This window comes from Diabrotica undecimpunctata, chromosome 8 (assembly GCF_040954645.1).
Source record: "Diabrotica undecimpunctata isolate CICGRU chromosome 8, icDiaUnde3, whole genome shotgun sequence".
Lineage (NCBI taxonomy): Eukaryota > Metazoa > Arthropoda > Insecta > Coleoptera > Chrysomelidae > Diabrotica > Diabrotica undecimpunctata.
Window position 1 is genome coordinate 64176219 of NC_092810.1, and position 26314 is coordinate 64202532.

Below are 26314 nucleotides of genomic sequence, written 5' to 3' on the forward strand. Positions count from 1 at the left end.
AATTATTATTTAGATATAAGTTTCAGAATCTCTTTTAATATTTATAGCTATTATAAATGATTATAATTTTGTCTCTAGAATAAACTGATAATCAATAAAGAATTTACAGATAGATTTCAAGATATTTGTAACTGATAGAAATCTAGTCGATTTGTCAAAACATTTCTTTAGGTAGTCGTGGTTGACTATGTAAAAGGATCTTTCGAAGTCTATGAAACATAATGTATACTTCTGTCTGTGGAAAACAGGTTGTTTTCTTGTGGCATTTTTAAGTTAAATATTATTTTATGTTTAAAAATTTTTTCAAATTATATTTTAAAGTTTTTTGAAAAAGATTTCCTGATTAATCAATTATGGTTTAATCTTAAATAAAATCATATTCTTTCTGTTAATCTCTGCATGTAGCTTGTGCGATAACAACACGACAGAACAACGCTTCTACATTACCCATTCAATTTTAGAATGATTCATATACTGTATTATATTATGCTTACTAATTTTTCAATGTTGGCCAGACCGATCAGTTTGAAAATATCTGCATTGATCTGATCTGAGCCCAGTGAAATGTTTTATTTAAGTAGTTGAGGAGCATCATACAACAACAACTGGAGGGCGATACATCTCCTAAAACCAAACAATGGACAACCCAAGAAATAAAGTCATTGATATCGGAAAGAAGGAAATACAAGAATAAAAATAAACAACAATAAAAAAAACGTACATAGAACAATGACAAGAAATCAAAGAAGCGAAGGAATTGTGACTATCAGAAAAATGCGCAGAAATAGAAAGATTAGAAGCTATAACATATACAAAAAAATTAAAGGAACAGTTGGCATATACAAAAAACAGGTATTAAAAATATACTGGACAAAAACAACAAAATGTTAATTGAAATTGTCGAGAAATTAAATAGATGGGAAAAATATATATAAGAGCTATTGAAGACGACGAAAGAATGGAGACAATAGAACCAAGCGGTAGAATTGAACCTATAATTACCAAAGAGGAAATTGAAAAAGCACTAAAACGTGTAAAAAATAATAAAGCTATGGGACCTGATGAAATACCTACAGAAATCTTAAGACTACTAACAGAGAGCCACATTGATATACCAGTAAAATTATTCAATGAAATTTACTATACCGGGGAAATTCCGAAAGAATCACTAGTATCCGAGTTCATTCCAATACCCAAAAAACTCAATGCAATGAAATGTGAAGAATATAGAACGCTTGATGAACCATGTTTTAAGTCTTCTTGCAAGTGATATATGAATGTGTCTACAAAAATCTAGACGATGGAATAACAGGAAACCAACTGGGATTTAGAAAAAAATTTGGCACTAAAGAGGCATTATTTACCATACAAACACCCATAAAACCCTGTGGAGAGATCAACTGTGACGTATTTATATGTCTAATTGACTTTGACAAAGCCTTCGACAAAATACAATACAGACGGCTGGCAGACATGTTACAGAACAGAGAATTAGATGATCAGGATGTGAGAATCATTACAAATTTATATAGGTATCAGTAAGCCTCAATACGTGTAGACCAACAAAAATCTAAAGAGGTACCTATAAGAAGAGGAGTATGATAACGATGTGTACTATCTTCTCTACTTTTTAATATGTGCTCAGAAGATATGTTTAAAGCGAAACTAGAAGACATCAATGAAGGCATAACAATTAGCGGAACAGTAGTGAATAATCTCAGATATGCAGACGATACAAATGGCCTTGCAGACAGGAAAGGGCTGCAAATTTTGGATGATCGTACTACGCAGTACTGCGAGAGTTATGGAATGGCTCTGACACCAAAAAAAAAAGAATCATGATTGTCAGTAAAAACAAGATTGAATCATTACAAATTTATACAGATATCAGAAAGCCATAATACAAGTAAAAGAGCACTCACTACTATTAAGGCAAGAAAAATAAGCTACTTTGGTCACATACTAAGAAATGAAAAATATGAGTAATTGGTTATACAAGGGAAAGTGGAGGGTAAAAGAGGATCGGGAAGACGATGCACGTCCTAGTTGAAAAATTTGCGTGGAAAAACAACAATAGAACTGCTGTAGACAGAGTAAAATGGCCCGTGTTTATCGCCAATATCCTTAAAGGATGGGGCATACGAAAAAGAAGAATAGTATATTCTATTTCACATTTCGAAATTGGAATCGTTCTCTTCGTATGGTCAAGCTAGGCTTCTTTCTTATTTCTTATATATACATACTTTTACCATAATCTTATTTTGTTCTCTGAATCTGTTATGTATTTTCCATCTTGGCACTGTAGTATGTGTTGTTTCTTTAATTTAATTTTTCCTTATAAATAAGACATATAATTACCTAAGGGAATAATGCGGAACAAACTTAAATACTACTCTCAAGAAAAATAAATGGATGAAGAACATGATAATGACTATACAATTTTTAAAAGCCAGTTATTGAGCCTATAGCAAAGAATATAATTTAATGATGAGTTATCACAGATGCAGAAATCTATCATACCTATTAACTAAACAAAAACTTTGGAAGGTAAACTTCTGCAAATCCGCTAATTTTTTGTATTTTGAAAAGACTTAATACATAAACTGTGTTTAAAAAATCCTTCTAGAACCACAAAATCCTTCACCTTCATAAATAAATCTGTTGAAGAAGAGCATAAACAATGCGTGACCAAAGACGAAAAATAACTAATAAAATCACAAAATAATGACAATTAAATGATTGGCGTCAAAGCATTCACGTATTTCATAAATAAATTAACCAAAATTTGAGTTTAGGTTTATTTTGACATGTATTCATTACGTCATGTGAACGTTATGTATTCATTGGAATTCTAAATTGAGTGTTCAGATTGAGTATAATCTTAGTATCCAATTAAAAATAAAATCAATAAAAACTAAACGTAAATTTCATTCTCACGTATATTTCTTTTTAGTAATCTATGGCTTCATATTTAAATTTTTTTAAAACTAAGGATGATGACTCACGTGATTTTGGAATATTCAAGACATAATACAAATTAAGAAAATTGTTTAACCGAGATGTTTGTCAGATCCCTATACGGATTGCAATTTCTTTCTATAATAAGCTAATCTTATGATATTATAAGATAATGTACGAGTTTAAAAATGTTATTTCGTTGTTACTTTGTTAAACAGTTTCAAAGAGAATTCTTTCCCAAGCTATCTATAGTTTTCAAAACAGTTTAGCAATCTACAGAAAGTGATATCTAAGAAGAGTGTGGGGAAGTGCAGCAGACCAACTCTAACCGCCCGTCGTGCGGCACAACAAGCATAGCGACTGGTCACGGGGGGGCTGCGAGAGTGGCCGCCGCCTATGAAGGAACGGGGCGCTCGCCTTGGTGTGTGCGGACGTGCTGGTTGAGGATAGCCTTCTGCCGGAAGTGTTTCCCGCACTCCGGGCACTCATAGGGCTTCTCACCGGAATGGATACGTAGATGCTGGTTGAGTATAGCTCTCTGTCGGAACGTCCTTTCGCAGTATACGCAGGCATACGGCTTTTCATTGGCGTGAATCCTCAGGTGCTGTGTAAGATGACTCTGTTGTCGAAACCGTTTTCCGCATTCTGGACAGCCATAAGGTCTACTATCTGTGTGAATCCTCTCATGTTGTAGTAATGTTGACTTCTGTTTAAAGTCCTTCCCGCACGTTAGACATTTAAACAACCGTAACTCTCCATTTAATCCATTAGAAACTTTTTTTAGCCCTGCATGTTGATGTTGTATTACATCGGGTAATGAACCGGCTCGCAAGTCTTGCATATTTGATGCATATTGATCAAGTTGACCACTGGTGTCAGCTCCCAAACTCGTTAGCATCACTCCTGGCTGCTTCAGATATTGTAATGCTGAAAAACTTCCTGCACCCAACATGTGAGGTGGTACAGGAGGCGGAGCTGCCGGTGGTGGTGCTCTTGCATATTGTTGGTACGCCTGTTGTTGCTGCTGCTGCTGAAGTTCCGTAGAAAAACATTGAGATGCTGGTCTTGGCTCCATATCCATTGTGGGTTGATCAGATGGAATGTCATCCTCCCTTGGTTCTGCTTGTGTTGCAGGATACGGAGAGGGAGCAGGTGACGGCAAACTTTGGTCCCGTGGTGGAACAGTATCTGCCTCAACGCCCAACGGTACTGTGGGGCCAAGAGCCTGTTGTGGACTGCCGGCCCCCGATACTGCTGATTGTTGAATTGGAGGTGGATAAGCATCTTGTGGTCCCCACTGACTTTGAGCCCTATCTATACCATCTTTATAAAGTACATATGGGGCAGCAGTATCTGAAATAAAAAAAAATATTATTAATATGAGTAAACATATTTGAGTGGCATACTAAAGATCATGCAACAATTATTTTTGTGTGAATTAAACACAAACAACACAAATTTTAACAAGTTTTCAAATATATTTTATATAAAAAGAAAGTCATAAAGGATAGCAGTATAAAAAATAGACCCCATATAGAAATTTGATAAGATCTGTTCTGTATAAATACCAGAATGAGTAGAATCCTTAGCAAGCTCGTCTACTATTTCATTATATTTTATCCCGGTGTTACTTTTTGCCCAAATAAATGTTACGTCTTTATTTTTCACTTTTATTTAATATTACATATCAGCTCACATGTCTTGTAACTTAGTTTTATTAAGCCCGCTAAGAACTGACTTAGATACTGAGATGATCACAGCATCTTTCGAATTTTCGTGATCTAGCCAATCTGGAGCTTTCCTAATAGCTACTGTTTCTGCAGTGTAAATAGAGTAATGTGAAGGAAATTTTATTTTAAATGTTTTGATATTGGAAGGAATGTACACTGCAGACCCTAACTTTCCAACGCTCGGTTTAGAGCCATCTGTGTAAATTATAGTTTTATTAGTGTATTCATAGATAATTCATGGATTCGACCGTTACTTGATGGAAATTGATTTTATGTAACAATAAAACACTGAAAACTTTGTTTTCAAAACTCTGACCACTACAGCTGTTTCGGCTGATTGCCTTTCTCAAGTGATCTATTTTTGGCATGCGTTTACACTTTATAGTCTCTTATGAAATAGGTTGAGGAGGGGAGAACTGTTTGTCTCAAGTTGGTCATTCAGAATTATATCTGTGTTTTTTAATTTGTTGATTTCCATAGATTCTAACAAAGATAGCTTAAGGCCTGAATCTGTTTTTCTATTATTGAAAGCCCTTTTATGTTCTGCTATTCGTTTATTAAAATTTCTACCAGTTTGACCGATGTAAGTTTTTGGGCAGTCGCCACATTTAAGTTTGTACACACCACTGTGTAAGTGTTTTTTATTTTGGCTCTTGTTGTTTTTAATATATTTGCCTAGGTTGTTATTTCTTTTAAAAGCTAGTGTTATTCCTTTCTTATTTATGTGTTTGGCTATTTTTGTTGATATTTTGCCTGTATATGTAATCGAGCAGAAGGTACTGGGTTTTTTCTCTGGTGGTGGAAATACTAATTTCAGGGCTTTCTTGTGTAGTTTTTGATTTAACATTTTATTAATTGTTTGTTCGTTGTATCCATTGTTTACTGCTATTTGCTTAATGATATTTAATTCTGTCTCAAAATTGTATTTTGACATAGGAATTGCTGTTAATCTATGTAACATACTATGATAAGCTGCCAGTTTATGTTGTGTGGGATGGGATGATGGATTGTGAATAGTCGTGTCAGTATGGGTAGGTTTATGAAATATGGAGAAGTCATGTTTGTTTTTAAGTCTGATAATTTTTAAATCTAAAAAATGTATGGATTGATTTTGTTCTGTTTCTATTGTAAATTCAATATGACTATGAAGTGAATTAATATACGATAAAAATTGGTCGAGTTGCCTGTTAGTTCCTGTGAAACATACCACTACGTCGTCTACGAATCTCCACCAATATAAAAACTGTTTAAATATGGGATGTTTTGAAATCTTTGTCTCTAGATGATCCATAAAAATATCTGATAGCAATGGGCTGAGAGGATTGCCCATTATAAGTCCTGCACTGTTATTTGTATATATTTCATTATTAAATTCAAAGTAGTCCTGGTTTATGCAAACTTCAAGAACATGTAAAATTTCAGATGTAATGATTGGATTTGTACTATTTTGGTCTAAAAGGTTTTTTACTAGAATAAAAGTTTCTGTAGGAGGGATACTAGGAAAAAGATTTTTTACGTCAAATGAAATTAATCTGGAGTTGTTAGGTAACTGGTAGTACAAACTGGTAGAAATTTTAATAAACGAATAGCAGAACATAAAAGGGCTTTCAATAATAGAAAAACAGATTCTACATACGCACTTCACCTTCTAGATCATAATCATTCTTTTAATGACGAATTTAAAATTCTTCACATTCAAAATAAAGGCCTTAAGCTATCTTTGTTAAAATCTATGGAAATCAACAAACTAAAAAACACATATATAATTCTGAATGACCAACTTGAGACAAATAGTTCTCCCCTCCTCAAAATATTTCATAAGAGACTATAAAGTGTAAACGCATGCCAAAAATAGATCACTTGAGAAAGGCAATCAGCCGAAGTGTGGAAGTTTTGAAAACAAAGTTTTCAGTGTTTTATTGTTACGTATTCATAGGTAATGGTTTTTTCTACAAGCAAAAAATAGAAATGAAAAAAAAATACAGTGATTCCGATCCATAAGTCTTAAGTCACATAAATTATTTCTAAAAATTATTCACAGCCGAATATATAGAAATTGGCAAAGGAAAACATGGGCTCGGAACAATTTGGCTTCAAAAAGAGTCTAAGAAGCATTGTTTAGTTTCATCGTATTAATGCGGAAGTGTCGGGATCAGCAAAATACATCTGCTTATGCTTAATTGATTATAATAAAACCTTTAATAAAAAAACAATAAAAATTAATAAAATGTTTACAAAGGAACAATCTAGAACAGGGGCTGGTGAAACCAAAGTCATAAATATTCAAGAAGGCGTTAAACAAGGTTTCGTTCTATTCTCTCTGCTATTTAATCTATATTCAGAGAAAATATAAGGTGGGAAGTCAATGGGAAAATCATCAACCACACATCCGATATGCCAACTACACTGTACTTATCGTTGACAACGAACAAGATTTACAAATTTACAATGTTGTAAAAACAAGATTTACCCTCCCTCAATAAATATATCGGTTAACGGGCATTACATTGAGCCAGTGGGCAGATTTAAATACATTGGCTGTCTAATGAATAATACGCTAGATTAAGATAAAAAGCAGCGTAGAACAGACCAGAAACGCTTTCCTAAAAACGCAGCGGTCCTTTATTGTAAATGATCTTTAATTTACTTTGATATACAATATGGTGAATTGTTATGTGTTATGCTATGTGGCATGGAAGCATCGACGTTAAAGGTAGAATATGCGACGAATGGAAACACTTTAGATAAGGGTATTTCGACGCATGCAGAAGATTCTATGGATAGACCACGTCAGAAACAAAAAAGTCTAAACAAATGAGCATGGATCGTAAACTTTTAGGAATAGTAAGAAAGTCGAAAATAGATTATCTTAGACACGTCCAAGATATATAACTTCCTAAGGCTGATAATGGAATAGAAGAGTGAAGGCAGACAAGATCCATGTAAGCGATAGTTGACGTGGTTATGAAACATCAAATATTTAGATTTCGAGTTATTAAAAGAAAGGCCAAAGACAGGCAGAAATCATCGTCAACCTTTGTTAGAAGAAGGCACCTGAAAGCAGACTAAGTATATCAACAAAACTTCTACGATTGAGATACAGTAATGGTACCTATGATCAATAATGAATTTATCATTTGAGGTAGCCGAAATATTCTAAATAAAATGGATATCAATTTCTGGATTATTCAACTGCTTTTATAAACAGGATTCAATTATGAGAAACTTTTGATAAAAAGGTCAAAGATAAAAAGCTCAAAATGTCATCCCAGGCCAAACAAACTAAATTATCGGACGAAAAGCGTTTTGAAATTATTTTTCACCATAAAAACGACAAATCTATCCGCGAAATAGCATCCACAGTAAAATGTAATCAATCTACAGTAATTAGAGTCATTAAGAAGTATGCTGAACAAGGAAAAATCGACGACAGACCGCGTAGTGGCCGACCAAAGAAAACTTCTGTTCGGGATGACGCTGCGTTAAGAAGAACAAGTTTGGCAGACAGAAGCCTTAATTCCACCCAATTGACGAAGCTGTGGTCTGAATCTACAGGTGTAAGCGTGTGCACTTCGACTGTGAGAAAAATACTGCTTAGTTTTGGACTTAGAGGATGTAAGGCACGGAAGAAACCACTGCTTTCAGAAAAGCAAAGATTGCACCGTTTGAAATGGACCAAGGAACATCGAATCTGGACAGCAGAGCAGTGGCAGAGTGTACTGTTTAGTGATGAATCCACTTTCAATATTAATAATCATGCTGGAAATGCCTACGTCAGAAGATTTCCTGGTGAAGAATTTTCTCCAAAATGTGTTCTTTCCACAATTAAACATCCAACCTCCGTTATGATATGATTTTGCATATCCGCTCGAGGAGTTGGTCGCCTACACGTTGTCTCTGAAGAAGAATTAATTTTTCAGGACGATGATAATGCTCCTTGCCATAGAACAAAATTGGTTAAAGCTTGGATGGAGAGTAATGAAATTGATAGGATGTACTATGTACTGGCCAGCGCAATCCCCGGACCTCAATCCCATCGAGAATTTGTGGCAAAGGATATCAAAAGCAAACCCACAAATAAAACGAAATTAATCGAATCTCTAATACACGCTTGGGACTGTATTTCCATGGAGGAACTGCAAAAATTAATAAATTCCATGCCCAAAAGATGTGAACTAGTTATTAAAAACAAGGGCTGGCCAATTAAATATTAAAATTAGTTTAAATTACTTCAATGTGATGTACAAGATCGTCTTGATGTAAATAGCCTAATTTTTGTAATATTGAATAAAAAATTTTCCGAACTACATTTTTTTTTATTAATCAAAATTTTTGCTGTGTTTCCATTTTATAATATTGTGTTTTAGTGCTTGTTTGATGTAGATAGTAAATGGTTAAAAAATATTTAAGGTAAATGTCTTAAACTTCTTAAACTAAACAGAGAAGGTATCAAACTGCTATTAATAAAAGACTATTTATTTGACTTTACTAAAGAAATAATACAATATTACAAAATTTCCGAAAAGATTTAACTTGAAAGATTATTATTATAAATAATAAAAATTTAAGTAGGTATATTATGAATATCTGGAAGACCCGAGAGAAACATATCATATCTCTAGGTTTATTGTGTGGTTTTTTATACGCTATTATTCTTAAAAAAAGTGTTATAGGTTCGTGTCACAAAAGCATAATTTTAAAATATGTACTATTTATTATAGGTCTATTAATATGGCACCATATTAGATAATTTTGAACAAAAATATTTATTTGAACTTTTTCTGTAGAATGAATCGTTCTCTTTAACTCGACGGTACAAATTCAATATCTATTGAATAAAATGCGTGTTTTCAAGGTGACGAGTGCAGCTTTCGTAAGCAATTTTTGTATTTTGCTGTAAAATAAATCAGTTTATATAAATGTGTTAAATAAATAAACGTTGCGCAATTTTTGCAATTTTTTACGATTCTCATATCATCAATAAAATTCTATTGGCCGGTAAGTATGGAATTTTCAATGCTAGAATCTAATCTTTAAAACCTATAACATGAAATTTTGATTTTGAGTTTTGGCAACAAATATCAAGCACTTGAAATATGCCTAAAAACAACTGAACTTTCTCATTAAAACCGATCTAAAATGTTTTGCGTTGTCGATGTTAGGCATGCTTCACGCAGTTATTGAAATTTTAAAATAGCCATAGCTATAGCTTATTTAGCACGCATAATGTCAATAAGTACTAGCCCGCTGTGTGCTTGTTGATTCCGCAAGGACAAAAAACGATTTGTTTCTTGCTTCTTAACTCAATTAAAAAGAAAGTTTCTTTCATTTTTTCATTCAATAGCAAATTGTCAAAATAGATTAAAACTTTCTATTGATGTGTAGCTTTTGGAGAAATATGCATTGTGTAAAAAATGATAAGGACTAAAAGTTCAAAATCTTTGAATTCTCTTGTAAACTTGTAAATTATATTTAAACTTTTTATATACTAAGTGATTTCGCAATAACTTTGTATGTTTTTGCAGTTTATATTTGAAAATTGACAATTTTACGTTTTTTGGCATTAGGATTGGTAATTTAGACTCCAATTTATAAGTGCTAATAGAGGGAGCTAGTTACACATGGTTGTGTTTAGTAAATCAGTAAAGATTTTTTTTTGTAGGGTAAACTATGAGTAAAATAATAGAAAAATATGAAGAAGCGTTAAATACTACTACTATTTGCTTCTAAAAAGTCCACTAAATTTTTATTTTTCAATAAAAAATTGTATTCTCTAAATGATTGGCAATAAAAAATCAAAGTAATTAAAGAAAAAAACAAAAAACTTTAAACTTAAACTTTAAACTTTAAACTTTAAACTTAAAGTAAAAGTTCAAAATGTCCACCATTTACTTCAATTCACTTTATGATCCGGTTTCGCAAAGATCTCTTAATATCAAATAACCCTTGCCTATTATTTTTAATCTCATTCGCGGCTTCTTCTATTTTCTCTCGCAATTCTTAAAAAGAATTAATTTATTTTTGTAAACTAATGAATTTATTTGTGACCGAATTGAAAAATTCAAAGGATTGAAATCAGGACTCTGTGGTGGCCAAGCAAACTCACTTCCATGATCAATCCATCGATGCGAAAAGTGTTAATTTAAGTATTGACGAACTTTTAAAGAATAATGTGGTGCCCCGTCGTGCAAAAACCACATGTTTTGTGTTAAGGCGAAGTAATCGGTGTACATAAACTTGAAAAAAATCTAAACACAGAGGTCAATTTAAATTGGTTGGCAGTTTAAAAGATCCTCTTAAGTAGTCACATATTTCATCACACCAAATGTTAATCTTAAGTCGTGCTGAAAATGGGCTTCTCTCGTAGCATGAGGATTTTCAGAATCCCACAAATGATTATTTTTCTAATTAAAAATATTCCTCGTCTGAAAATGTTGCTTCATGAGTAAAAAGAATTGTATAAAAAAAAGTTTTTTTTTGTTTTTTTAATTTGTTACTGTTAAACAGTTGAAAAATAAATTTTTTTATCGTAAAATAAAAATTCATTGGACTTTTTAGAAGCAAATAACTCGATAACCCGCCGAATCATATGAGTCAAACAGAGTAACTTTTTTTTTAATTGAACGCTTCTTCATATTTTTTTCACATTCATATTTCTTTACATTCACATTAATTTTTCTATTCACATTTTCTTCATATAATTTTACCCATATTTTACCCGACAAAAAAGCTTTGATTTACTAAACACAGTTAAGTGTAACTAGTGCCTTTTATTAGAAATGCTAAATTAGAGTCTAAATTAGCAATCCTTATGCCAAAAAAAAAACGAAAAATTGTCAATTTTTAAAAAGAAATTGTGAAATCATAATGCGAAAATTGAAATCCATATTTCAACATTAAACACCCTGTATTTCGGAAACTAGCAATATTTGTATAAGAAATATTGGACAGAATCATTATATTTAGAGGTCTAGAATCCACAACTTAGAAATAGGACATTATTAATGAATCACCCAGTATAACACATATAGCATTTATATTTCTATTGTATTTTTAAACGTATTTTACGACGGGACTAGTTGTAAATTAAAATATTCAAATTTGAAAATTTATTTATAGACAAATTGATTTTTCAATTATATTTTAACTATATACAAGCTGCTCAGTTCTTGGAAAGAGTCGGTTAAATAAATTTAACTATAACGTAGAAAGTATCATATTATTTGATTCCGCGCCCTAAAGGACATAAGAATAATGTATTTTTAGTAAACAACTTTTTTTATCGTTGGTCTGTGATATGAGATAACATGAAAGAATTAAATTTGTATGACAAAGTATTATTGTATTTTACTTATTATCTATTAAATATTAACTAATATCCATTTAAATTATTTTATATTTTGTTAAGATGTTTTGGTTGTTTTTAAAAATAACACTGAACAAAAAATCGTAAGAAAATATTTTAATTATTGATCAGTTATTCAAAGATATTTTTGCGCAGTCCATAGGGGCTTTTACCGCCCCTGTGCCATAAGTGTAATTATACGAGATAGAACAGGATCGTCCGGAAAGAAGATTTTTTTTAGAAAGGCAGGTGCAACGAAGCTATAACTGCTACTACAAGGTGAAATACGCAAAAGCATTCAACGTGAAATAATTACAATTTAATGTTCTTACAGATTTAGTTTTAGCTATTGTTACAGAAGCTTCAATAACTAAATCAATTAGTTATCAAAAATATTGTTATACTTATGGTTATTTACAATACTAATATACTTAGTGAAAATTCTTCTATTCTTCCTAAGAAAAATTAAAAAATATTACAATTAAGTATAAGATACCATAACAATATACTAAAATGTACTAGGATGTAATTTCTATGTAATTTTATCTATCTTACAAGTAGAATTTAAACCTTTTGACATTTCAAGCACATTCGTTTTTTTTTTGTATTTGGAAACGTCAACAAACTAGTCACGGTAGACTACAACTGATTTAAAATCTGCCCTAAAAATACTGATTCCTTTCATGCGTTTTTTCTTCTGAAAGCCGTTTGTTCTAGACATGTTGTACGGCAACCAGTTGGCTTATTAAGTATCATACAAGTCGTTGGCAGACCTTTTATATCTCTCATCAGAAAAATCCAATGAATTTTTATTTGTATCCGTTATTCCCAGCGCCCTTGTATCCAGGCGGTATCAAACCTATGCTCTACAAGATTCAACCGATTGGGTTCATTGAGACTTATTTGAGCAGAGACAAAGTCTGCGACCGAGGTGGCCTCTCCACTCGTTCCCTTTAGATTTTTATTTGGAAACACTTAAAATTTTTATATCCCCCAGTGTTCGCCAGTCCTCTGGAGCATGGCTTAGGCAAAAATTTTTCCCAGTACTATACACCCCCTGAGCACGATGATGTTACACCTTGGGAGTGGCAAGCGCAGTAGTCACAGCAAAATTCTCAGCGTATGATGAATCCTGTTGTGGTGCGGCTTTCTTGTAATTTTCTGATCAAGTATGGTATAGGTGCGTATGTGTATTTTGTGTTTGTGTATATATGTATATGTGTGTGCTTTGGTATACAAACAAATCTATAGTCAATGAAATAACTGCAACCTTATGTTATCTTTTCAGTTGATCTACGGATGTTTATTTGGTTATACCTTATTTCACCTGTACTATCGTTCTATATATTCATAAGACGTTATCTGTTATCCATTGGCATACACCGTGTCGTAGATGTGAACTCTTTGGCCATGATCCTTTCTTGGAATATTGATATTTAGGGTACTAAGAAGACGCAACAAAACATTTGTAAGAAGCCAACGAACAAAGAAGATCTATATAAAAATGGAGCAGTGGCATAGAAAACAACAAATAAAGATAAAAACACGAAGGTGATAACGACAATGTCCACAGAAGTAACCAAAAGAAGAAAGCATTTGAAAGAATTCCAGTAATATAATATAGAGGACCACGACCTAAACAACACACGATGAGAAACTATCTAAAATTATCATAAAAACGTTATTAGGAACAAAATTGCCGATGTTATTGAAAAACATAATACAAAGGATACTGGAAACACAATTTTTAGTGACAACCATGTTCAAATAAATATTAATCCCAATTTATACATTATGTTTATATGGGATTAACACACAATTGATTGTAATGAAAATTACATTTTATAATTGTTATTTGATGTTTCCATTTCCACTCCGGAAATCGTTTTCAAAAAGTAATTCTAATTAATCATAACAATTCTGATACTATCAAAAAGAAAAGGCTAACAGCGGCAAAACACGACAAACAGGACACTTATAATATACATTGAGACATACTTATATTATTATTATCGGTAAAAAAAAATAGAGTATAAAATAGTTTTTAAAAATGCCCAACAGCGAAAAAGGAAAAAAATCTAAAAGAACAAAATAACTATTTTGTTGGACATAAAATTTTTAATGTTCTGGATATCTGGCGTTTCTAAAACTAACAAGAAACCTCTTCATATGTTCATCGTTCATATTTACAGATATGAAAGAACGTACTGAAATAAGTAAGAAAAATCTGGCACATTTAAGTGACCACAGAAGATTTAAGATGAACAACTCAATGTTACAATTTCCAGTCGCACCATCATAAGAACAAGAACGAGCAGTATTTGTGAAGTAGTCAAAGCCCCTCACAGAAGCTATAAACTCAATCTAAGGGCATACAGATAAGATAAACGAAGATACTATGCAAGTAATCAGAGACTAGACGTATGGTAAAGAATTTACCTAATAACAGATGATAAAATAGAAGACCATAAAAGAACCTAATTAAAGATACAAACATAAAACAAGACACCAAAGAACGTCGAATCAAATATTAACCTAAGTAACAACACTAGAAATACTAAGATTTCCTACTTGGATTAAAAAAAGACGGTATTGTATTTAATTTCAATGCTTATACGTTTATACGTATTTCAACCTCATAAGGTATCATCAGAGCGACATATGAGCCTCTGATGATACCTAATGAGGTTGAACTATGTATAAGCGGCTGGCGGATGCCCTGCATTGAAATTAAATCTAACACCGTCTTTCTGTATTAACCTGAGTATTGGACAGATATACTATACATATAATGACTATACGTTACACAGTTTTTTCTTGAAAAACAAATAAAATATTAAAGCTGTACAGCCTATATTTTGACATGGAATCCAATGTGATATCCGCATGTATTGGCATAAGGAGCCGGTTGAAACGATAGGGCGTATTTTATATTCTATTGTATAGATTTGAAACAACCTAATATATATTGAAGAGAGAATTCATTGTGGATCAATACAATCATTTTTGGTAATATTTACACGCACTTCTGAAATGCTGCCTTATAACAAAAAATAACAGGAAAAATATCTATTATACTCAATTACTAAACTTGGCCCGAATTATCTAATAAATTAATGTGCTATATGCTATATTACCAAGCACACGTGCTCATGGCATGTGTGCTTGGCAAAGTACTTAAAAGGAAAAAAGATTCATATGCAATTTATTAACAAAATAAAACTTTATCAATTAAAACAAACAATCAAAGGTTTATCCCTCTCCCTTTCTTTCCCTTTGTCAACCTTTATCCATTCATTCCTGAATGTAGCTCTAATTGCTTCCATCTTTTTCTGTCGTGTGCCAATCTCATGAACTGTTTGCTCACCACAGTTATGTAGTGTATATAACTGTTTTGAGGTATCCCTTTGCTTCTTTTTTGTATTACTCTCCACTCCAGGTTTAACCGTGTCCACCTGTTATCATCTTATCTGTCTATGTGGCAGGCCCATCGCCATTTCATTTTACTTTTTCTTCCACCATGTACCGCCTTATTTCAGTGTATCTAATCTTGTTCCTCAGTGAAACTGCAAGCATTTATCATAAAATAGCCATTTGTGTTGTTTTTAGTATTTTAATCGACTTCATATCGTCACTTATCTCTAGATACACACAGGTACACACAGGAAGATACAAGTGTTATACACTTTTTTCCTTAAGGGTATAGAAATTGAGCTCTTTTGCAGGATGTATACTAATTTACTGACAGCGGCCCATGTTAACTGTGTTCTTTCTATTTTAGCAACTGGATTTGGTTAGTCTAGCTTGATAAGACCTAAGTATACGTAGTTATACGTTTGGTATAGTTCTTTTTTCAATTAAAGGAGTCTGCAACACTAAGTTTATTTAAGCTATTAATAGTGAGTGATAGGAATTTTGATGTTGAATGTTTTCAACAATGACTATTTCAAAATATTCTCAAGCTAAGTGAATCGACTATAGATTATGCAACGATAAACATAGGTAGCGATCTCAGAATGTTAAGAACACGAATAAGAATTAACATTAAGACAAAAAGAAGAAAATTTGTAAACGCCAGGCAAAAAACGCGCCCCGCATGTTGGTGTGCGTATTTCCCGTTTCGCAGCCTTTTTATAAGTTGGGTTCGCGTTGTTTGCTCGAAACATTCGAAACGTTTAAAACGTGGAATCATAGAAAAACATAAGCAAGGTGTGCAAGTAATTGACTTGGGGAGGATGTACAGCCGTAGCATATCAATGATATGTACTGTGCGTAAACAGAAGGAGTTCATAAAGAGTACAACGCCAGCTAAGGGCGTTATAATCATTTCTAAGCTCCAGACCTCTCTCCATGATAAGATGGAAAAACTACTGATAATGCGGGTGACAGAGAAGCAGCTTCAAGGAAAAAACCTTAACACGAAGCATCATATGTGAGAAGGCACGAGCGATTTACGATGATTTGCTAAAGCAGATCCCACACACTTCCACAAACGAAGAATTGGAAGACTTGTTTAAAGCCAGTCGGTACTGGTTTGACAACTTTAGGGAAAGGACCAGCATTCACTCCGTCGTCAGACAAGGTGAGGTAGCAAGTTCGGATGTGAAAGCAGCTGAGATTTACATCAAAACGTTTTCCGAACTGATAAAAGCCAAAGGATACATCCCCAGCAAGTCTTCACAAAACGTAAGTCACCAGGAAATTCTTTGTGGAGTGGATAAACCTGATGTTTGGCTCTTCTTTAAAAAAATATCTACAGTAAAATAACCTACCCATACAAGCCCTTCTCGTCCTCCACAATGCCCCTGCTCACCCACCAAATCTTGAAAATAATTTATTCGTAGAGTTCAAGTTTATAAAGGTTCTCTAACTACCACCCAACACCACTCCTATCCTGCAGCCCATATATCAGCAGGTGATTTCTAATTTTAAGAAATTGTACACCAAGCATATTTTTCGGCGTTGCTTCGAGGTGACGGAGAACACAAACCTTACCTTTCGAGAGTTCTGTAAGAATCACTTTAACATCGTGATATGCCTAAGAATTATTGATCAGGTCTGGCCGGATGTTACAACGAGGACCTTAACCTTAATAGACAACAACTTGGGCAAGAGCAAACACTTGGTAAAATAGAAATAACAGAAATTATCAAAATAATTAAGAAAAAGTCTAGGAAAAACATAAGGAAGTACAAAATAACACAGTTAAATGAAATACTACAAGAAAAGAAAGTCACATGAGACTGGAAGAAGAAAACAAGCAAAGGTAGAAATCTAATTACAAAACTTATTAATGATGAAATCAGGAAAACTAACAAAATTCAAAAAGTAAACACCATGATAGAAAACTACTACCTACGATTATACGAGTCAAAAGCAACACCACTACCAGGTAAAGACGAAAAACAGCGATTAATAGTAAAAAATGTTGGATCTAAAGGTATACCTGATATAACAGAGGCCAAATAAAAAACGCAATGAGCACTGTGTGAATTAAAAAAGCTCCAGGGAAAAACAGAATAGTATTAGAAGTTTGGCGGACAACACATCATAAAAATGCTAAAAATCATATAGAAATATGTGAAGTACCCACAGCTTGGTTAAATGCTCTTATAATGTTAATATTTAAAAAGAAAAAAAATATATATTAGAAAACTATAGACCCGTTAGCCTGTTATCAGTCTTGTATAAGCTGTTTGTAAATATAATTACATTGCGACTAACAAACAAACTGGGTAGCTATGGTAGATTACGAGAAGGCATTTGACTCCATAGAAATTTGGGCCATCCTTAAAGCCTTAAGCAACAATAGAGTAGATGACCGATATACAAAAAGCATTAAGTATATATATTACAATGCAACATCGCAAGAAAAAACAGAAAAGATAGAACTACAAAGCGGGGTTAGTCAAGGATATTCTATCTCACCCAAGCTATTTACTTTAGCTCTAGACGATATGTTCCAAATTTTAGAATTGGCAAATAAAGGAATGACGATAGACGGCGAAAACCTGAGTTACCTGAGGTTTGCCGACGATGTTGCGTTAATAGCAAAAGATAAAGAAGAATTACAGGAAATACTATTAGACCTAAATACAAAATCAAAAGAAATAGAGCTAAACATAAATCTAGCAAAAACTAAATATCTAACAAACGAATCTCTAGATATAACTGACGATATAACTGTAGACAATAATAATATAGAAACGGTTGAGTCGTATATATACTTAGGTCAAAAAATCGAATTAACAAAGCTTAAATTAAAGGCTGATTTAACTAGAAGATGTTCCTTAGCATGGGCAGCATTTGGAATATTACAAACAGTATTTAAATTAAACTTAACAAATACTTTAAAAGCAAAAACTTTCGATCAGTACGTGTAGCCGGTACTGACATATGGAAGTGAAACATGGGCTTATAAAAACAACATATGTAGTCCAGAAATTCAAAGTGACATTAAGCTCAGTTATCGCAAGTCCAATGAAGAAATAGAAGACGAACAAAAGTTACAGATGTAATCCAAAGGATTGCCTTGTTAAAATGGAACTGGGCAGGACACATAGGAAGAATGGAAGACAACCGTTGGACGAAGCGAATTACTGAATGGCGACCAAGAGCAAACAGGAGAAGTAAGGCACACCTCAAACCAGATGGACTGACGAAATCAAGCGAATGTCTGGTCACGAATGGATGCAAAAAAACAACAAACAGAAATTAATGGACACACCTAAGGGAGGCTTACATCCGACGATGGATACAGTAGCTGTTGACGAAATGAGAATATAACTAAAGAAATCTCTTCGATATTGAAATAGCACAGTTTCCAGAATACAGTAATAGCAAGAAGAAGAAAAAATAACATTAAACGCAATTATACACGAAATAATAAAACTGGAAGACATAGAAGCAAGGGAAAAAACAGGCAAACACAAATATTGGTATATAATCCAAAGGAACAAAACAGAAGAATAGCCAGACAAAAATTGCGAATTATAGCAACATATAAATTTATCCCTTCTTATATTTTCTAAACATTTTCCTAAAAAAAAAGTATTTCATTCATAATTCGAAGGTTTATTATTGAAAATAAAAGTTACACAATAAAAGTTTCGATTTTTGGAAATCATTTAACATTATCCCTGCAATATAAAAAGGAAAAAATATTTAACGGTTGTTGGTACCTAAAGTACGGTCCTGTTTCACCAAGACCTTCGACCATCTAACCAACAATTCAACCTCTCTTAAACGGGTTCAGTGTGTCTGGGTCTGAATGTTGATTGTCTAGCGCATTTATGAGATGTGCAAGGTCATACAAGTTTATTCTAAGTATACTGACGAATATCTTAATTTTGGTAATATTAAAAGATATTCTTGGATAAGTATTAAACATATTAAAATTTTTATTAATAATCTTATAATATAATATTATAACACGAGAAAGCAGAAGTGAAAAAATATATTTGCAACTAAAATCTACCATCACGATAAAAAATGGAAAAAGAAATAAAAGGCAGAAAGAAATGGCAGATACAGAAGATGTTAAAGTAGTTACATTGAAAATTCAATTTTTTCGGTGCTATAAGCATCGATTGAAATACAAAGGGAAATAGAGGAAGATCAAGATCTCAGAATAAAATGCAAAATGCGTAAATGAAAGTAAATCCATAAAACTCAAACGACTTATGTGTGTGAAAATATCTCTAAAAAGCAAAGCAAACCAAATTCATAGATATATCGTAATCTTGGCTTGAGGATAAGCAAATTAAGAAAACCTAAGAAAAATAAGAAATAGGTATAGAAAACCTATCAGCCGGCTTGATAAATTAATCATTAATCACTAATGGAAATATTGAAAATCAGATACAGAATAAAATCAGCTGTACCAAAATTGTGTATAACTGGTATTTCTAAAAAGCATGATAATAGAAGATACTGACAGCTGACAGAAATATGGAAAGTCAACTGGTGTGAAGTTTAGCAAAAAAAAAATGAAATTACGTAAGCAAAAGAAAAAGTAAAATAATAATAATAATAATAAAATAAAAATGGACTCATTTATACATTTGTCATACGAGTATAAAGAGAGTCGGAGTTCCATATGAAATGTGTGAAATATAGTCGTAGTTCTGAAAATGTTTTCTTGTGGCACACCTAGGTTATCTAGTATAGTTGATAGGAATTAATCATAATTTTAATTTAAAATACGATTATTTTAGTATCTAGTATTTAATTTTAAAATGTTCATTTATTAGTAATAATGGAGTTATCGAGTTAAAATGTTATGGGTCCGTTTATTTTCACATCAAAAGATGTTTTAGTACGGTAGAAAAATGTTAGAAGTGCAATTATTTTACATTAAATATAAAAACACAGTATTTTAAAGTTAAAAACTATAACAAACTTATCCAGATAAAAGAAGATGAAGTCCATGTTTTATTACTTCACCCAAACACTTTCCTTTATCACAAGGAAACGGCACTTCTTTCGTGTACCTACTTTTTTAACAAAATTATTTTCAGGATAAGCGATCAATAGATTATAATTCGTTGTACTGTGTACACTAGAACCAAAATAAGAATAGACGTGAACATACTGTGCGCACTAGCAGGTTTCAAATGACGGTACAGAGTCAGTGCTCAGTTGGTCTAGAACCACTGAGCTGCTTATGTTAATAGTTTCACTGTAGAAGCTTCTGTAGAAGTTTTAATAATAGTTATCTTGAATATGGTAATTCTTTATTTAATCTAACAATGGAACAACAGTACAAAGTGAAACGATAAATTTTTAATGCTCAATCTCGGGAATTAATCCACTCAATCTTAAAATACGCTCAAAACGAAGCAGCTACTAGTAAACCCCTTATTGACTTTACAAAAGTACAAGAACGTGTGGCTAGTATAATAGATAATTTAATAAGTATTCTAATAAAAAGAATAGTCAATATTCTGAGATTTTTGGGTTGCATTTTCAGTAGTTTATGTGCGTAACATCCAAAATATTGCATTGGGCCGCGAAATTGAAGCAGGAAATATATCCTAATCAGATTCGGAAACAATCTTCAAAAATAAAATTACAAACAATTAAATGAAGTGTGTTAGGTCGGTAGGTTATGAATTCTTGATATATCTGAAAAATAAGTATCGACTGTAAAAAAAATTCAAAAGATTTGTTGAAGAATTTGAGTATAAAGGAGGTAAAGAAAGTATACGTTTGAAAATTGAGAATCTTGGATTGTGTTGGACAAAAACAGCAAGTAATTGAAAACTTTTAATGAAAAAACACGATATAAGACACTTATGATTACAGTATTTAAGGCAGATTAAAGAATTTGGAAATGAAAACAGATTTCTTTTTACTATAATGTTAAAAGATTTATATAAACTGCGCTGTGTTGATCTTCTACAGTTATGCGTTCTTAGCCTTTACATAGTTTATTATAAGATGATATTTAATTATCTTTATCATAAATCTTTACTTCTGTCTAAAGATCATTTGTATCGTTATTAAAGTATTCCTCGTTATTTTTTACGAAACTTTAAGAAATATCTATAATTCCACTAAATGGATATAATGAAAAAAGCAAGTTTGCGCAGTTGTTTTGCTCGACGTTTCGCAAGCTTTTGAAAAAGGATTGCACGAAGGACTTAAATATAAATTAAACAATACTTTGCCAAGAAAATACACAATTATTGGAATCATACATTTTGGATAGAGTTTTTAGGGTTAAACAAAAAGAAGCATACTCGCAAATAAAAAAAAATCAATGCAGGTATACCACAACGTAGTGTGTTAGGATCAGTCTCATAGTAATTATAAACTAGCGATATCCCTGAATTAGATGGTGAATATCCATTTATTAAAGTATTCCCATATCTGTAACAAGTATTTTTCTTCTTTATCTTTCATAATCAGATCTGCCATATAAAAAAAGTTGACATGTGTTTTGTATTTCGGTGTCGAATGTTTTCAGTTAAGAAACTTCTTTAATCTCGATACCCCTTCGATCTTGTATTTGATTTTCACATTTTGAAACGATTTAGCCTAATTTAAGGGCTCTCTGCGCTGTCTTATGGAATTCTTGTATTATTCGTTTGTACATTTTGTACATTTACTAATTCCTGATTTCTTTTTGTTCCATTTGATTGACTTTCAAGTGCTTTTTTGAACAATTTTTTTAAGTATAAATTAAACAATCTTGAGGATTTAAACACTGTTTAACACATTCAATACTTCGGGTTCACATAGATCCCAAGAATAATTTAAAAAATACTGCATGGCTAAAGGGGGCTCTAAAATGTATTGGGATGAGATGTAGTGTACAGTATATATGCTGAAATATTTGCTTTCTGGGATTGATATATCCCAACAGTAATGAATCAGATAATATATTTATTCCAGCAGTGTTTTCTAAAATAACATTATCTATTGCGTTTCAGGATGAATCGATGAGTCACGCAAAAATAATTGGAAGATATAGTCGAAAATTTATCTGATTTGGAGGAGCCATAAGATCCGTTTAACGACAGTGATAACAACGTCGATTTAGACTATAAATGCTCAGATCGAAGTTTCGATTGGATCAGCAATTTAAACAACTAAAAAAGAGGAATACTCAAGGAACATCTCCAGGCGAAGTCAAAGTTGTTTTAGGATATGCCCTTATAATTTTCAAAACAACAATGTTGTTTGTTTGCAAACTAAAGTCTTTAGGCAATACATCCATAAAAGAAGCAATATCCAGGGATCGGTTATTACTGCTTATGTCTAAATTATATTACAATGAACCCAAAAAACCAAATGATGCATCAAAAGTATGTTATATATAGAAAAAGTTCTTTCTGGCTACTGACACTCCAACACTGGCTACGTGTATGATACAAACATCTATAGTTTATTTTTATGAACGAGAGAGTAATTAGCATAATTTTAACTGGTAGCTCCGACCACTCCATGGGCGTGCTCAAGATTAATTGAAAAATTACTTTGAATAATTGTAAAAAATAAATGAATTATTTCAGTGTTATAAAGTGTTATGTGTATGTAAACAAAAGTGACCTCTTTTATCACACACTATATTAGAACTGACTGGCCTACATTAAAAAGGGTTTTAAAAAATTCACATTTTTTTTAATTTTTAAAAATTACAAAAGAGAAAAAGAGTTTTTAAAACCGTCTAAGGTATGTTAAATAGATGAATAAAAATATTAATATAAAACTTACAGCTACTTGTTACAAATCCAAATCAGATTCAGAAGATGAACTTTCAGAACCAAGATTTATAATAACTGGCTCGATCATTTTATCAGTAATATTGTCCAGCTTCCACATTTTTTCCTCTTCTTTAATAGTGTGATTTACTGCCTTTTCCCAGTTTTCAGGTTTTACATTATTTACGGCCTCCAAAAACAACTGTTTAACATCATGAATTTTAAAAGTGGTATTTTTTCTTGAAACTTCACTCTTTATCTGTGCCCATACCAGTTCAATCGGTTTTAATTCACAATGATATGGTGGGGATCTAAGTACTGTCATTCCACGATTTTTGGCAATTTCATCAATTTCGTATTTTTAAAATTTTTCTTTATGAAGGGCACACAACGAATAAAGTTCCTTTCTTATAGATCCGGGATGGTACGTAATATTTTTTGAACTCAGCCAATTCTGCAAGTCTTTTTTTAACCACTTGGTTGTGGGCAGTCCTTCTATAAGTCTGGAGTGATAACTTGTATTATCCATTACTATTACACAGTTCTTAGGAAGAAGATCTATCATTTGTTAGAACCATTCTTGAAAGACATCAGCGTTCATGTCTTCATGGTAGTCACCGGTACGAGTTGATTCAAAAGTTAATAAACCACCTTCAACAAAACCGTCTGAACTGCCAATGTGTACTATTATCAGCCTGCGGCCCTTTCCTGGTGGTGGGTTTAAACCAGTAGATAAGTTATTTACAAAAGCGTGCCTTTGACTTGTAACAGTTTCATCCTGCCAAAATTTATTTGGTGTATGACCCTCGTTGATCCATGTTTCATCAAGATAAAATATTTTTCTTTTTTGGTTTCTCGTTTCCTTTATGGTTCTTAGAAAATGTCTTCTCCATATGACAATATCGCTTCTTTCTAATAAAATAGACTTTCTGGGATTCTTTTTCCAGCGGAAGCCTATTTCTTTTAAAAGTTTCCATAACGTACTTCGACTCATTTTTGGGTAATCCTTATCATCTCGAACTGAGACAAGAACTTTATCCAATGTTGGAAATTCTTGTCTAAAGAAGAATTCATGCACTTTCCGTCGAAGTCCTTCTTTAAAATGATATTCTATTTGAAATTTTGGTTTCCCTGGAGCATTACGTGGCATTTGAAAACTACCACATTTCTCTTCTTTAATAACTCTGTAAATCGTAGATTTCCCAACACCAAGTGTACTGCTAACTAACTCAACGGTCTCATCAACACTTTCACATAAACGTTTGTCTGTAAATGATTTAAAACAATTAAATATTAATGTTTTTTCATTAACTGTTAGAGGACCAATTTTTCGGCGTTTACACGGCACTTTCAAATTTTCCATAACACTAGTATACACAATAAACTGCACCTTGCAACTGAAGTACCTACTTTTAGTGAACTGTTAAGAATTTTGAATACGCCACTTGAACCTTCCTATATACAAAATGGAAAAACCCACTATCACATTTTCTGTGGAATAAGTTTAGAAGGTAATTATCTAGTCAATTACTGTCGTAGATTCCTGGAATTAAAGAATTAAATGTTTGATTGTTGAAACCCTTACTTCGTGGAATGCACTCATTTCAGATAAAATAAAACGTTTTATTTTATCTAAAGAATTAAACTTTATTTCGCAAATAGGCAAAGAATTAAACTTTATTTTGCAAATAGATAAAATAAAACGTTTTATTTTATCTAAAGAATTAAACTTTATTTTGCAAATAGGTAGGTACTTATTAAACTTTTATTGGTTATATATAACCAATAAAATAAACATCTTACATTTCTTGCAAATTCATTAGTACCTGTTAACCTCCATCACTCCGACACTGGCAACCTTATTTAGGGATTAGTAACCCTCACAACTATTGTATTCTATTCTGCTCCAACCTTTATACCTGGTGGCATACTCAATTTAAAATTGTTTTCCTATATACTTCTGTAAACTTGTTGACAAATATCTGTTTTTCATTGAGTCACCCGTATCAACAGTTTAGGGATTTGCATACATAATTTATTGTTTTATTACTCTCTCATACATAAAAATACACTATAGAGCGGAAAAGAAACAGAATCAACAGAAGGCACAGATCAACTTGCAAAAAGGGGATCGAACGAATTAAATGAACCGGCTGTAACTCTGGGAATACCAAAGGCTGCAGTTCGTAGGGCTGTAGAGGACTGGATAAGAAAGAGTCATTAGCGATATTGGGAGAGAATTCCAAAACAAACATTAAAATATCTTCATTGGTGGACCATGTAGAAAAAGAAAAGGGGGAACTGCTTCATATGGGTAGGGACAAACTGAAAATAGTAACAGGAATGTTGATCAACATGCACCAGTAAGAGAATTGCTGAATAAAAAAGACATTTACAATGGAGACCTTAACTGCAGATAAGGAACTAGAAACTGTTAAACATATATTATGCGATTGCCAGGCGCTGCACCGTTAAAAACAAAAACTATATGGGCAACCAAGGGGAGACCCTGGTATATTTAGGACACACCAAGCAGAAGACCTGTACAAACTTCTACAGGGTACAAAAATTCTAGACTAGGTGTACGAAACAACAATGGGCAGCAAAAACAATAAGCTTCAGCTTTAGTGATAATGGAGATCTTCTTGATCAAACGGGCCCAGGGAAAAAAAGGCCGCTCAAAAAGAGGTAAATGCAATATGCTTGTTTAAAAAGAGGATATATTATAAGAAGGCAAAGACATTAAGGATGTACTAGTCATGCGCAGTTTGAATAATAGCACAACCCAATTTATAAAACGAGATCTGAAAAATGGCCATCTAAAAGTATGTAGTTATCCAGATATAACATTTTTTTTTTAAATTAATATATGGGCGGCTTCGATTACGCTGATCAAATAATTACTCTCTATGACTTAGACAAAAGGAGTACCAAATAGTGGAAAACGGTTTCTTTTTCGATTCTTTATCACTTCAGTCTTCAGCAGCTTCATCATTTACACTGACTCTTTAAATATGAAAATAACATGCATTGATTTTGATATCGAGGTGGCAGTATTGCTAATTAGTGGAGAT

The 26314-nt window shown here is 32.5% G+C and overlaps 1 protein-coding gene across 1 annotated transcript in view; it reads right to left on the reverse strand.

The window, feature by feature from the left end:
- The window catches only part of jim (zinc finger protein jim), a 188267-nt gene that overhangs the window by 43178 nt on the left and 118775 nt on the right, over nucleotides 1–26314 (reverse strand). The window contains exon 2 of the mRNA XM_072540398.1: nucleotides 3376–4311. Coding sequence (XP_072396499.1) covers nucleotides 3376–4311 — 936 coding nt within the window. The remainder of the gene's footprint in view (nucleotides 1–3375; nucleotides 4312–26314) is intronic.